This window comes from Chaetodon trifascialis, chromosome 19 (assembly GCF_039877785.1).
Source record: "Chaetodon trifascialis isolate fChaTrf1 chromosome 19, fChaTrf1.hap1, whole genome shotgun sequence".
In the NCBI taxonomy this organism is placed as follows: Eukaryota; Metazoa; Chordata; class Actinopteri; order Chaetodontiformes; family Chaetodontidae; genus Chaetodon; species Chaetodon trifascialis.
Window position 1 is genome coordinate 23,156,551 of NC_092074.1, and position 14,029 is coordinate 23,170,579.

At 52.0% G+C, this 14,029-nt stretch overlaps 1 protein-coding gene across 2 annotated transcripts in view; it reads right to left on the minus strand.

The window, feature by feature from the left end:
- Positions 1-3,270: 3,270 nt before the first annotated feature.
- Positions 3,271-14,029, minus strand: part of ncoa1 (nuclear receptor coactivator 1) — a 41,115-nt gene continuing 30,356 nt past the window's right edge. The window contains exons 7-22 of one of the 2 annotated variants that reach the window (XM_070988000.1): positions 13,694-13,873; positions 12,617-12,709; positions 12,047-12,187; positions 10,973-11,120; positions 9,503-10,484; positions 9,118-9,345; positions 7,768-8,116; positions 7,093-7,275; positions 6,535-6,649; positions 6,238-6,406; positions 5,711-6,028; positions 5,074-5,175; positions 4,471-4,882; positions 4,170-4,338; positions 3,878-4,067; positions 3,271-3,591 (exon numbers count right to left, since the gene is read on the minus strand). In XM_070988000.1, coding sequence (XP_070844101.1) covers positions 3,412-3,591; positions 3,878-4,067; positions 4,170-4,338; positions 4,471-4,882; positions 5,074-5,175; positions 5,711-6,028; positions 6,238-6,406; positions 6,535-6,649; positions 7,093-7,275; positions 7,768-8,116; positions 9,118-9,345; positions 9,503-10,484; positions 10,973-11,120; positions 12,047-12,187; positions 12,617-12,709; positions 13,694-13,873 — 3,959 coding nt within the window. In that variant the 3' untranslated portion in view covers positions 3,271-3,411. Of the gene's footprint in view, positions 3,592-3,877; positions 4,068-4,169; positions 4,339-4,470; positions 4,886-5,073; positions 5,176-5,710; positions 6,029-6,237; positions 6,407-6,534; positions 6,650-7,092; positions 7,276-7,767; positions 8,117-9,117; positions 9,346-9,502; positions 10,485-10,972; positions 11,121-12,046; positions 12,188-12,616; positions 12,710-13,693; positions 13,874-14,029 lie in introns of both variants that reach the window. The other variant, XM_070987999.1, reaches the window with a different exon arrangement.

The following is a 14,029-nucleotide window of genomic DNA, read 5'->3' on the forward strand; positions in this document are numbered from 1 at the left end:
AGTCCTGCGACGCGGCCGCAGACCCTCTGAGCGCCGCCGCCCGATGAGCTCTGTCTTCATCTACCAGCCGACTACGAGCTGAACGGACAGAAGGACCAAAGCGCAGCCTCACGGTCTCTTCGTCCCACGTCTGTCCCTCAGCTCCGTCCAAACGTTTTGGGTTAAAATGACTGGAAAAAGTCTAAAGGAGGACAGTCTGAGCCGGACGAGGCCGACCTTCAACCCTGCAGGGTTGCTTCATGATGGGCCCCCCCAGCTTTCACTGATGGAGGGGCTCAGTTTGGAGGTAGAGGGAGCTTTAATCTGAGACACCACCACCTTTAACAGTGGAGGTGGAGGTCAGCTGGAGGTCAGGGGGAGGTCAGCTGGAGGTCAGGGGGAGCAGTGAGAGGCTTAACGAGGATTTGCTGCTTTTCTCTGTTTGAGATCTTTTGCTTTTGGACAGAACAGAGCGTGAGGACGCCGCCGTGGACTCTGGGAACTGCAATCATTTCACTTTTAACGGGTGTTTGGTGGCGAGGCGGCAGAGGACCAATCACAGACGCCGCTCGCAGTATGAGAACGTGCCAAAGGAAAGATGACAGAACTCCTGTCCAATGAAACAATGAGGTAATAAAGATGCCTGATGATGAACCCACGCGCTTTCCTAATAAATAAACACACAGAGAGAAACAGGAAGAAGTCTTTGTGAATAATCTGTTTCCTGCTTTCAGGACCGACGTGAGGAGGAAAGATGGCGACAGATCCCGGGCCTCTGATTGGACGCGCGCTGCGTGGATCTGCACGGAAACACATTCAGCTGTGCACAAAGCGGCTCTCACATCACACAACATTGGAGGAGTCGGTGGGTGGAATGTTGACCTTGCATACTATCCCTTTATCTGCTAATGTTGCATACGGCGAAGTAAAAACAGCACACAGGAAAGCCCGATTCCACTGACGGAGCGCCGGGCTGCGTGGTGTTGACCTAAAGCGAGCGAGGAGTCGGGGGACGCTTCCTAATGTCCCCACGGGAGGTCTGCGCGGGACGCAAAGGCCTCTCCACAGACTCCATGACTGTCTCCACACTCCCAGACAGGAGGGAGATAGAAAGAGAGAAACGATGAACCGAGAACAGGCCAATCAGACGCGGATGTTTCCCAATGATCCTGTGGAAAAAAGGGCTGACAGGACACACCTGCAGGCTCAGGTGTGTCAGACTGAGCCTGAAACACACTGTGAGGGCGACGTCTCGGCAGCGTTTTCCTTTTTCTAAACCCTAAATGAGGTGTGAGCTATGAGAAGCGTGTGTGTGTGTGTGTGTGTGTGTGAAGGAAAGTGTGTTTGATTTGTTAACAGAGGTCTGTCATCGCTGAGAGAGACAGTGTCTGACTGAGCAACAGTAGTCAACAGAAAACTGTGTGTGTGTGTGTGTGTGTGTGTGTGTGTGTGTGTGTGTGTGTGTGTGTGTGTGTGTGTGTGTGTGTGTGTGGCCAGTGGAGTGAAGTCTTCATCAGGGAACCAGAGGTGGAGGAAGAGGAGGGCTGAATCCGAAAAACCAAACAAGAGCTGGAGGGGAACAACGGTGATGGACCAGGTCTGCAGGAGGAGACGAGCGTGAGCCTCCACCCGTCCAGCGTGGACCGCTCCGTCCATCACGTCTTTGTTAGGTCTATTACTAAAGCCGCTACGTAAATGTCTTTATATAGGCGGGATGTCCCGAAGGCGCGGCGTTGGCTGCGACGCCGGCGCGGCTCCGTACCGTTAGCGTCAGCGGAGGTCACGCGGCCGCAGCGCAGGACGCGGCTTCAGGCACCATCACGCCTTCTTTATACAACGGTTACAAACACACGAACTGTCTGAAGGGTCTCTTCAAAGTATTGTACACACATCAGAATAAAAAAAGAGGAGAAAGCAAGAAAAGATGGCTGACGAGCCCCCCCGAACTCGGGATGCCGAGGGGAGCGAGTTTTCAGATCGACTGCTTCCAATTTCTTTTCACATTTCAGAGGATGGAATAAGCTCCTCCTCCGCTGCAACAGGCGGCGGGGTCACGACGCCATGACGCCCAAGTAATCTCAACAACAGGATTAAAGAAGCGAACCTGGATCGAATCACATCACACATCTGTTTGTCTTAGAGGAAAGCAGTTAGAAGAGAAGAGCGAGCTCGTCCCCAAGTCTTCGTCCTCCTGTACTGTACAATACTACCCGCCTGCACGTGCACATGGCAAACAACACTGATAGGCCGAGAGAGAGAGAGAGAGAGAGAGAGAGAGAGAGAGAGAGAGAGAGAGAGAGCCGACCGGCTCTGTATTCACAGCTGCTGAGGTGAGGGGTAAAATGTGACGGACAGACAGTTAAATAATCATAACAGTCTTTTTTATACTTTGAAAAAATAAAAATAAAAATCGAACCTCCTCCCAGGGGAGGAAGACACGAAAGTTCAAACTGAGCAGCATCCCGTCTGTCTCCCATCCATCCATCCATCCATCCATCCATCCATCCTGGCTGTTGTCAAAGCTTGTTCTGATGATCGTGAAGATGATGATGATGATGATGATGATGACGGTGAGAGCAGAAGATTTTAAACAAAACAAAAACAACCCCAAAAAAAAGACATAATAGAATAAAATGTAGAAGAAGAAGAAGAAGAAGAAGAAGAAGAAGCAGAGCTTGGGAAAACTCAAACTTCCACCAGGCACTGTAGCTGATAGAGAGAGACAGTCACAGAACCAGCTGATACTGAGCTTCTATCCCACAATGCCACAGAGGTCTGACACCTTAACATTCCCACATCGCTGAGAGACAGGTAGAGGAGAACAAAACGAACACAAAGAGAAGCCAGAGGCGCTGCCGCCGCCGCGTGGGAGGCTCCCACACGCAGACGCTGAGCTCAGCTGTGTGCTGCAACTCATGCTCCCAAGATGCACCGCTGCCGCCACCGCCGCTGCCGCCGGCGCGACGGCCCGACTCGAACCGTCCAATCAGAAAAACAAAACCAAAAGGAGGCCGGCCCTGATTTGACAGTGACGACAACTTGGCAAATCTACAATGATGTCGCAGTTGTTTTCTTGGGTAAGGAAGCAGGAAGTAGGTCACCAAGGAATGAGCAGCGAGACAACACTGCCTTTAATAGGCTGAGGCAGACAGACAGGTTGTCAGACAGATTCGACAGGCAGGTTTAAATACACTGCTGCTCCTTCTGCCGAGTCTTTTCTGAAAGTACTGGGCGGTAAAACGACATACCCCTGCCCCCCCTGCCCCCCTCAGAAGCGGTTCGGCCGCCTAAACACGCCGCGGCCGTCCAAACATCCATCCTTCCATCCAAAAGGTGAGACAGAGACAGCAATGGGTCTGGTGCACCGACCTCCGAGGAGGAGGCGTAGAAGTGAGAAGTAGAGGGAGTAGGAGAGCTGAAGGAGCGGGGGTGTCACTCGGTGAGCAGCTGCTGGAGGAGGCTCTTCTGCTGGGCCTGGTTGTTCTGGGGGCCCTGGGGTCCGGGGCCCTTCTGGGAGGCCGGAGCTCCGATGGAGCCCTGGTTCAGGTAGGAGTCACTGCCAACCAGGTTGACCGTGCACTGGACGTCGGCGAACACCTGAACCTGCTGGACCTGCACCAACGACAGTCACAACGTCACTGCACAAAGAGACATTATCATCAGAGACTCACATTTCTGACAGTCCTTGAACGCATCCTGAGCTCCAAACACTTCATAGATCTGACTTTAATTTTTTTAAGTTCTGTATTAAACTGACAGAAGTTTAGTTTGTTTCCTCAGACACCAGCATTAGGACGAACGAGCCACAAATCACGACTTCATGTCCCACTTTCTGGACAAAGCCAGGCTCCAGGAGGAGACAGCTGTCAAAGACGTCCTGGAGGGGACGTTCGCTCACCTGCTGGTCGCTGCACACTGGGCCCACGCCGCTGAGGTTACTGTTGCTCATGCCGACCGGCTGCCCCATTGGAGGTAAGGAGCCGACGGCGCCCGAACCTCCGGCCATGGAGACGGTGATGCTCATGTTGTTGTAAACCCCCTGCTGGCCGAAGGCCTGCCCTGCACCCTGTCCTGACTGACTGAACAGGCTGGAATCAGAGAGAACGTCGTGTGAAGGAGTCTTAAACATACAGACGTAATGAAGTCATTCATGGGGTGATGACTGATTTTCACGGCGTTCGCTCCCTCACCTGTTGCTGCCCATGCCCGTCTGTGGCCAGCTCTTCATTTCTGGTGACTGGTAGCCAGGAGGAGGGGCTTGCTGAAGCAGAGGACTCTGGGAGGTGGAGTTCTGAGGTGACAGCAACGGGCTGGTCGGGCTCATCTCAGGAGGGAAAGACGAGTCTTGCTGGACTATAGCTTTGAGAGAGGAATGGACCAAAATGAGACACAACACAACCTGAGCCTGTGAGAAGAGGTCATTCAAGGTTTACTCATGAACCGGAATCTCATGCTGTCTTTCAGTCAATCCTGAAGTGTCCTTGAACTCACCGGACCCTCCAAACTGCTGAAACAGGCCCTGCTGTAAAGAGGAGTTGACGGTGCTGCTGAACTGGCCCTGCACGCCGCCCATCAGCGTCTGGTTGTTCAGGGGAACCCTGACGGACAGCTTGCTGTCCAGGGGGCCCCCGGCGACGGGGCTGAAGTGACTCGGTGAGGTAGGGGGTTTTCCCGTCATCGGGTTGTACCCTGGCGGGAAGCTGAACTGCTGCTGCTGTTGAGGCGTCGTCGGGGGACCTTTTGGGACCCTGACAGTTCCGATGGACCCCACGGCTCCGGTCGGAGCGCCCGCCATGTTCTGTCTCATGAGCATGACCTTCTGCTGGAAAAGCTGGCGCTGGCGGTGCTGGATGCTGTAGAGCTCCCTCTGACGCTGGGCCAGCATCTGGGCGTTCAGCGGGGGCTGCTGGGAGACACGGCGGACGAGGAAGAAAGACGTTTAGACTCTGGACAGTTTAGCATCCACCTGAGCGACAGCGCAAGAGCAGTTTAGCAAACTAGTTCCAACTGAGCTCCTGGTACAAAAGTGAGGTGAGTGTCACAGATTTACAGTCCAAGAGCTACAGAGAGACGAAATGAACGCAGAATTTAAACCTGTGAGGGCGTCTGAGGCTGCTGAACCCCCTGACGAATCCCCAGGCTCACATGCTGGGCTCCTCCAGGAAATGGACTTATCCCCGCCATCCTGTTCTGGAGCTGAGACAGAGGGACAGAGACAGACAAACAAAGGACATGAGCAGAGGTTAGACAGGCGTTGAAGGACGAGAGGGTGATGACAGTGAAGAGGGCAGGATTTAACAAGACCAACAAATGTATGTGTGTAAAAAGATTTCTGTTTGGAGACAGAAGAGATCGACGGAGACGAGCTGAATATCAGGATGAGGGAGGTGGAAAGTTCTTAATTCAATATTCAAAAATGAAACCAGACGATTCGTTACGATAACGCAGAGAAAACTACAGTCAGTGCGTTTCATTCCAGCTCTGAGCACTTCACAGTCAGGAGCGCTGAGTGAAGTGTGTCGAGGACACGGAAGCACAGAAAGTGTGAAATAACTCACAGCTCTTTGGCTTGTTTATGGTTTGTGTTAGCAGCCTCTGAATCGTGTGACCACATTATGCCACATTAGTTTTTCTCTGCTCGGCACACATTCAACACATGGGCGAGAGCAGCATCCTGCAGGCGAGCCGTAGAAGCATCCTCACAGACAGACCTCCACCTGTGTGCGCTCACCTGCTGCGGGCCCTGCAGCCTCTGCTGCAGCTGCAGGCGCAGCTGGTTGGGCGGCAGCCTGAGCTGAGTGCTCATCCCCTGCGGCCGCGTCATGCCCGGCCGCAGCCCCATGCCCGTCGTCCCGCCGGGGAAAGCCCCTCGGGGGGCTCCAAACCCCAGACCCTGAGGGCCCACCGTGGCCAGCTCTGGAGGAAACTGAGCTTGTGACGCTGGTGTAATTTGGGAAGGGTAGTTGGGGAGTTTAGGGTCCATGGACACTGGGCTGGCAGTGGGTTGCTGGGTTGGGAAGTTCTGGGGCAAAGGGTCAAAACAGCCCCCCTGAGAGGAGGCAAAAACAGGATGAAGAGATATTCAATGATTGGTGATTAAAACAAACAAAAAAAAAACCAACATGCATTCAGAATTAGTGATTTTTTTGCTTCTGAAATTTGAATTTTTCCCTCCTCGCATCACAAAATGACACCTATGAGGCAGCAGCACTTCAACAGGTCACATTCTGAGTCAAAGCAGAGGTGACCGACACTCACCTGTACCAGTTTGTCTATACCCAGAGCTTTATCCAGCTCAGCCAGCTCACTCTCGTCAGTCCCACTGAGGAAGGAGACGAGCTGCTCCAACAGAGCTTTCTCGTCGTTTCGGCCTTCGGGCGTGGTCGGCGGGCCCAGCACCTCATCCAGCGTGCAGGGCACACACTGCCTGCTCGATCAGAGAAACACAGCGTCTGATGGTCTGCTTCATCACATCAGCGTCTTTTCTTTTAGCATTTTCCCCACAACTTCACAACAGGACAACAGGTCGGGTACTGAGGGAACAGTCAAACTTACTCTTGTGGTGATGCCAAAGGAGCCTGTAAAGGGGTCCCAAGACCATCAAAGGACAAGGTGTCCGACAGCGGCAGAGGCTGGAACTGAGAGTCTCCCACATCCATCTTGGTTAGGCCTGCAACAGATTTGAACACAGTTTTAAAAGAGGATCAGCTTACAGCTGATTAAAACCAGCCCGTTCACGCTGAATCTGGATTCATGAGCAGCGTGCAGCACCTTCCAGAGCTCAGACGGTGACTTAGCATCAGCTTAAAATGCTGCATTTGAAGCCAAATGTTCACGTTGCTGCGCTGATGCAGCGCTGTGCTGCTCTCGTCTACAGAGCACAGCTGATCACTGAGGCTCACGTGTAACAGTATACAGTCTGACCACACCTCAGCAGGCGAGATGGTCATTGATGCAGCAGTGCTGAAACTTTCTACCTATAGAGGTCAGTTCAACAATGCTGCTGTGACTGAAGCTTTAGTGTCACGTTACGAACAAACAGGTTCCCACAGTGATCGTGAGATCATCTTCAAAGCCTGCCACACTCTGACTGCATCATGGCTTCTTGTATACCAGTGCTTGAACTGAAGGGGTTGATAACTTCTGCCTCTGGAAAGGGGCTGTTGTCTTTGGGGGTCTGGAAGGGGTCTCCCTGTCCCTGGGTCTGCGTCTGGCTTGGAGTGGGGGGGCTGCAGAAATCAAAGGATGACTGACTCTGGAGGCTGCAGCCAGAGGGTGGACCGCCGTCACTGAGCCCTGGAAGACCAACACAAGCACAGAGAGAGTGAGGAAAGGGTGCAAGATAAGATAAGATAAGATAAGATAAGACGTAGACAAAGAACAAACACATGATAAAAAAGGACACAAAATAAAAAGAATAAGAAAAGTAATCTAACATGTTTCCATGTGTGGTCTGCTGACACTGCAATGCCTCCTGATAGCCACTGGGGGGCGTCCAGACTAACAACGTGAGGCCTGACCAGATCAATCTACTATCCTGGATACAACCACAACTATTGATAACAATAATAATAATTATAATAATAGGAGAAGAAGAAGAAGAATCCTGAATCCAGTAAAAAACATGGAGAAAATTCTGAGGAAAACATTCTTCTGTAATTTCCTGAAAACATGAAGAAGGAAAATCATTTTTTTGAGGGAACTCTTTGAATTGAATATTGCTGCTTCAAACCCGCAGAGCCCATCTGCAGCACATTAAGCCCCCTCCCTGCTGAGCTGAAACTGTACCTCTGTTTGGAGTGCCAGGAGGCTCTCTCTTCACATTTACGTTGCGGGGAGTGTTGGCCTCGCCGGGCTGGAGCTGAGTGGGTGACTGCAGTTTGAGCTGAGGGGAAGGGGAGTGGAGCTGCGGTGACGGGGACTGCAACTGAGGAAGGGACTGGGGCTGGGAGAGGGGGGACTGGAGCTGAGGCATGGGGGACTGGAGCTGAGATGGGGGCTGGGGGGCTGGAGACTGGAGCTGGGGGCCTCCTCCAGGGGTTGCTGAATCCTCACTGCCCTGCTTGGCCCCACTCGGGCCTCTCAGGCTCGGTAGCAGCTGGGTGAGAGGGTCCATGTCAACAGGGCCACCTGACATCTGAGGGCAGGAAACGGAGAGAAAAGCAGAAATAAATGAAACGGGACAGAGAGAGGAAGACGGGGAGAAACGAGCGGTGTAATGGCGTAAAGAATTAAAGCATAACGGGAGGCAGAGGATCAGTGACAGCGAGATGAGGAGAGACAAAAGGTCAAAGGCCAGCGAGCTTCAAAGGCTGCAGCTGGTAGCTGAGCCTACAGAGGAGACAAAGTCCAAGAAAATAAACATTCAGCGTGATTTACAACGGCTGTCAGGAAGCCGCCAATGCAGGAGCGGAGCTCGAGAGGAAGACAGCAAAGCTTCATCGTCAGCAGCGCACAGGCACCAGCGCCACCAAGAGGACGCACATCGCAATTATGATGTCACTACTGTTATGACTCGGGTGTGAAGACTGTCAGACGGGACCAGCCGGTCGGGTTGGGTTCAGCACAAAAACACTGCAGGTTGATTAATAAGAGGCTGCTGTCACTGCTGCTCTGAGTCCTTCTGCTCCATCAGGCCACACTTCAGCTTTAGTGCCGGCCCCCGAGGATGGAGGGTGGTTCAGGCTGTCACTCAGTTCAAACCACTTTCTGGAGTTCCCCTCAAGAGGCTTTAAAATTCAGTTTTCAGGGAGACAAAATAGAAATTTCAGATATCTAAGTTTTAAAAATATGACGATGAGGCTCGATGAAGGTCCTTCAAAGGTCCTTCAGTTCTTTTGGTGGATTAGTTCTCTGCTCGGGGGGGTTTGACGTGATGCTAACAGGAGAGTCCAGGAGATGTCAATCAAACACAGCGTGGACCACCCTCAGAGTACAGGATCCATCAGGTGTAATGATCAAATTTACCTGTGTGGGTCTTTAAAAGAGCTGGTGACAGTCCTGTTTCTAAACGACCTCAAACATTTCAAACACTTCTTCTGCTTCTGTTTCTACACTTCTCTTCATTCTATCAGGATAACCTTCAGATCTTTGGACCGTTTGTGTTCTCACAGATCACCACGACGTTGACAACTGTACCGTGGAGTCTCGGCTGTCCCTGCGGCCGTCTCGCCGGCTCTCTCCGACGGGGCTCGCTTTGGGACTGATGCACGCGGAGCTGCTGGAGACTCCCGCAGGTTTGGACGCACCTCCTGCTGACACGGCGGCCCCCGTGCAGGCCACTCCCTCCACGCTGGCTCTCTTCTCCACTTTGACCCGCACCGTCTGCAGGCTGAGAGCAGATGGAGGTGGGAGGTCCCCCAAGTCCTTCAAAACAAATCACCCTTCAGTCAGTTTTTTTCATGGCGACCTGACTCAAGACGACAAACAACAACTGACGATATGTTATTTAGTAGTGATGAAGGTAGTTAGTCAATAAAAAACACTCAATAGCTGTAAACAGTACATGAGGAGGTCACGTCACCTTTTCGTCTGTGTCCAGGAGAAAGCGGAGCAGCTGGTGGTCCTGCGGCTCTCTGGAGCTGGACTTGGGAGCTGCTGTGGTCAGAGCCGGACTGGAAGGCGGCTCCTTCTTGATCTCAACTTGGTTTTTGTTTATTCCTTCGTCGGTGGTGGTGGAGGCCTCGTTGGGGCTGCTGTCCTGGAGCAGCCGGTGCAGGATCTTATGCCGCTCCGTCAGAGTGCTGTGGGAGGCTGGGCACTGAGGGGCGGGGGGAGGGTTCGGAGGATGAGGTGATGAGGTGCAGTGGATGCTGTTGTTGTTAGACTCAGCTCCTGTCCCACTGCTGTCCAGGAGCTGACTGGGCCTGGGGTTTCCCACCTGTGAGGCGGAAGGAAGAGGGGCTTTAACAGAGTCCTCTCCCCCTCCTTCTCCTCCTTCTGGGGGTTTTGCCGATGGAGGCCGAGTAGAGGAGCCGGTGGGTGTACTGGCTTGTCTCTGAGGTCCAGGAGAGGACAGGGAGAAGGACCCCGTTGACCCACCGCTGGCGCCGCTACTACCATCACCGCCAGACTGCTGCCTGTTGAGGCTGCCTCCACTGCTTAGCGCCCCGGCTGGGGAATGGAGGCCCGGTGTGGAAGGAGAGAAGGGGTTCCCCGGGACCCGAGGGCTTCCCCCTAACCCAGGACTGGCCCGTGGCATCCTGGGCGACATAAAAGAGGTAGGGGTGGCTGTGAGTGGGCTGCTCAAAGGAGAGGGGCTGTTGACCTGCTGGGGACAGGTCCGATTGGGCGTCAGGTAGCCTGCGGGTGTGGCCGGGTTATGTCCATGGGAGGAGGTGTTGCTGTTGTTGGGGTGAAGGCCCGAGGCGGCGAGGCCTGAGCCTTGGGTCCAGTTGCTGCTGGGAGGAAGGGAAGGGGAGCGAGAGGGAGTCTGGGCAAGGCTGCCGAGGCTGGGTGGAAGGCTGGGGTTAGTGTTTTCCTGAGAGCTAGCAGTGTTGTGTTCCCTGCGAGAGAGGAGGGAAAGAAAAGACGCGTCTTTAACTCATTTCCAACAATCTGCTTCACATGCATCAGGTTATCCAGACCTCTGGAACCAGGATGTGGTGTCACCAGGTGCAAAAAACAACCAGGATGCTCCTGTGCATGTAAACAGACCCAGCGTGACCCTTCAGTCTGCAAACATGTTCGTGTGCACGTTAGCAGATTTACTGTTTGTTATGGCTTCTTAGAAAACGCCATTAAATCACCTGACTTGTATCTGAGTGTTACTGTGCATCTTTATCTCTGTGATAATCTCTCTTATCGTGCACATGGTGACATTTCTAAGAGTGAAGAAGCAGGAAGAAGTTCATCATTCTGTTGAACTTTGAGATTTCATCATGTTTGCTGAGCTAAAAACGACTGTTTGTTCTCAGCTCCCAAACAATCACAACGTGGCGTTTGAGGGCACGGAAATCTGTGCGTCAGCGCGTGCACGTGTCCAGCACCATACCTGTCAATAGTGTGAATGCCCATGATGAAGGGCTGTACGTCAGGGTTGGGGGGGCAGCAGAACTTGCAGCGGGTCTGAGCGCTGAGCGGGGTGCCATCACTCAACGTGAAATGGTACAGTGGGCTGATGGCGTTGCCGTGGGTCATCACTGCGGGTACACAGCACACACACGCAGACACACACACACACGCAGGGTTTAGACTTCGCTCTCATCAGGTGTGTTTAGTGCCTGTTTCCTCTCACACAGGCGTCCCGGCTTCAACAGCTCTCACTCAAAGGCCGAAATGACACTTGAGCATGGAGATGTTGAAGCAGCTCCACCATAAGTGATTGCAGCTCTGAGATAATCCACTCCAGGTCTACCCTCCTTTCATCCTATTAGCTGCGTGCATTCATTTTATATCGAGGGCCAAAGACGACTGTGCACGTATACCATATATGTCCTTGGATGCTTCAGGTTTGGATTCACTGGATCCATGTCTGAAGTTTTTACCTCATGTGACCAACAACACTGAGCTCAGGGTTTTAAGATCAACCATCCAGCTGTGCATTCAGCTGCAGGCTTTCAGACCTGAAGGTGGACCAGGACGCAGTGACGGTTTGATGACACTGCTGGTTTTTAAAGGCAGAATACGACTGCTGCTCTATGAGTCGACCAACAGAGAAAAAACGAGCAACTATGCTGATGATTTCAAGCATCTGATGCTTCCTGGTGATGATCTGCTGCTTCTCTAACTTCTTATATAACAGTAAGAGTCCAGTTGGGCTGTAGGAAACTGTGGATGACCTTTTCAATGTTTCCTGACACTAATCGATCGATTCATTGATCGCTGCAGCCTGAATCTACAGCGTCTTCCTCTGCTCGTCTGTGCCGTTGTTCCAGTGCTTTCTGCTGGATGTGCTCCATCACTCTGAGGGCGATGCTGAATTAAAGGAACGAATCTCCTGCAAGTTACTCAAATCTCGTATTCAGGTTATTCTTTTCCAGCGGCTCTGAAGTAACGCTGAAGCTCAGCACGACAGAGCCGGCAGAGAGCGTGTCAGTGATTCTGGGAGTGGAGTCGTGTTACTCACCCTCATGCAGCAGCTTCTTAGCGTGGGAGGGCTCTTTGCCCTGCGGCTGAAAGAAAGCGTAGATGCACTTCCTGACCAGGTCCTCCCAGCCAGGCCGGCCCGTCGCTCGCAGAGCGCTCGTTTCTATGGAGATGATCTTCCCTGGAGGGGACCACACACACGCACACACACAAACACACAGGCACAAACACACACACGCGCGCTAAAGATCAGATTTCAACATCTACAGTAGCCTCCACACATTCAGGGGTCACACTGTGACCCCGCATTAAAAGTCTGAGTTGGATTGTTTCCTAAAATGTTTTTTTCTGTTGTTGTTGTTTTTTTTGGCTGTACAGTTTTGAAGAGTTTTTATAAATGGATAATATTCATTTAACATAATAAAATATGTGTGTAGCATCTTTAAAGTGCCAAGACGCTCAACAGAAACGATCAGCTTCTCTGACTGAAGCAACGAGTTCACCTCAAAATGTTCCACCGTACTCCAACAAGTCAACGACTGTCACGTCATACCTGTGTGTGTGTGTGTGTGTGTGTGTGTGTGTGTGTGTGTGTGTGTGTGTGTGTTACCTGTGGGGTCCTGCTTGGTGATGAAAGACTCAGTGCTGAAAGGCTGGGCGCGAGGTATCCGACAGGCAATACAGATCAGGCAGCTCTGCAGGTCTGAAGACAGAGAGGACACATGGTGAGGGGTGTGTGTGTGTGTGTGTGTGTGTGTGTGTGCGTATGTGTGTCATATGTATCCTGTAAGCCAAAGAAACAAAAAGGTAACTGTGACAAAGGAAGAAAAGAAAACGAACGTCAAAGCTAAACAGACAGACGTGAGTGAATCCTGTCACATGATCCAGACTCACATCAGCACCTGATTTAAAATCCTACATTTAGATTTCTCTAATAAGCCTCTCAGATACAGGAAGATGGAAGAAAACAAGCTGCAAAAACTCAAGAATAAGAAGAAGATTATTGAAATGTGCCGTCAATAATCTCTGCAAGCTCAACAGCGCAGAGGAAACATCATGGAGCTTCATCGAGGCCACAATGACTGAAGGACGTGAAACGTCCTGCAAGAATCCAGAATGAAAAGGAAAAAGATGAGACTGAGGTGTTAGTGCTGCTTTTTAAGAGCACACCAAAAACTTTCCTGACTCTGTCCTCAATCTGTATTCAGCTAAAATAGAAAAATAAGAATATGTGGAAATATGTTTCCGTTTTAAAAAGCTTCCCATCACTCAGCATGGAACCGAAGTCTTTCCACAAACACCAAACTCCCATCTTCCACACAAACAAAAATGGCATCACTCTTTCAAAGCGTGATTCAGCAGCACGTCCTGGAGCCGCCGAGACGCCGAGTCTGGGGTCACTTTTCAGAAGTCACTGCTGGTTAGAAAGCTGAGGTTTGGTCAGCCAGGCATGCTGCTCGACCAAAGGCTGTCACAATAAAAGACCAGAGACGGGCAAACAATGACGAAGTTACAGTCAGGCCACACTGCTGATTAAAGATATTGAATTTCATTTAAGAATAGTAACAAAATAAAGGAAAAAAGGACAGACAGCAGAATTATATTTAAACAAGCTTTCAGAGTCGGAAACACCTGCAGACTGTGTGCACTCGTGTGTGTGTGTGTGTGTGTGAGCGTGTGCACGTACCCTCCCCCTCCTCCTGCACGGTCCGTGGTTGAGACACGGTGAAACACTGCATGATCTCGTACTGCTGCCGAGCCTCCGGGTTTTCTGAATCCAGCTCGTCCGGCGGCCTCTTCAGCATGCGACAGTTGAAGGTGTGGCTGTTCCTTCGGCCGGGGTCCTGCGGCCACGGCACACCGTTCACTGCGGGGGGGGGGGACACATCGTTTAGCATTGACTGGTCGAACCACGGCGAACTGAGGCTTCCCACGGGACGCTGGAGGCCACACGGCGCTGTCACCACACCTGGCTCTGCAAACGCCTCACAAGGACAAGAACACACTCATATCTGTGAAGCCT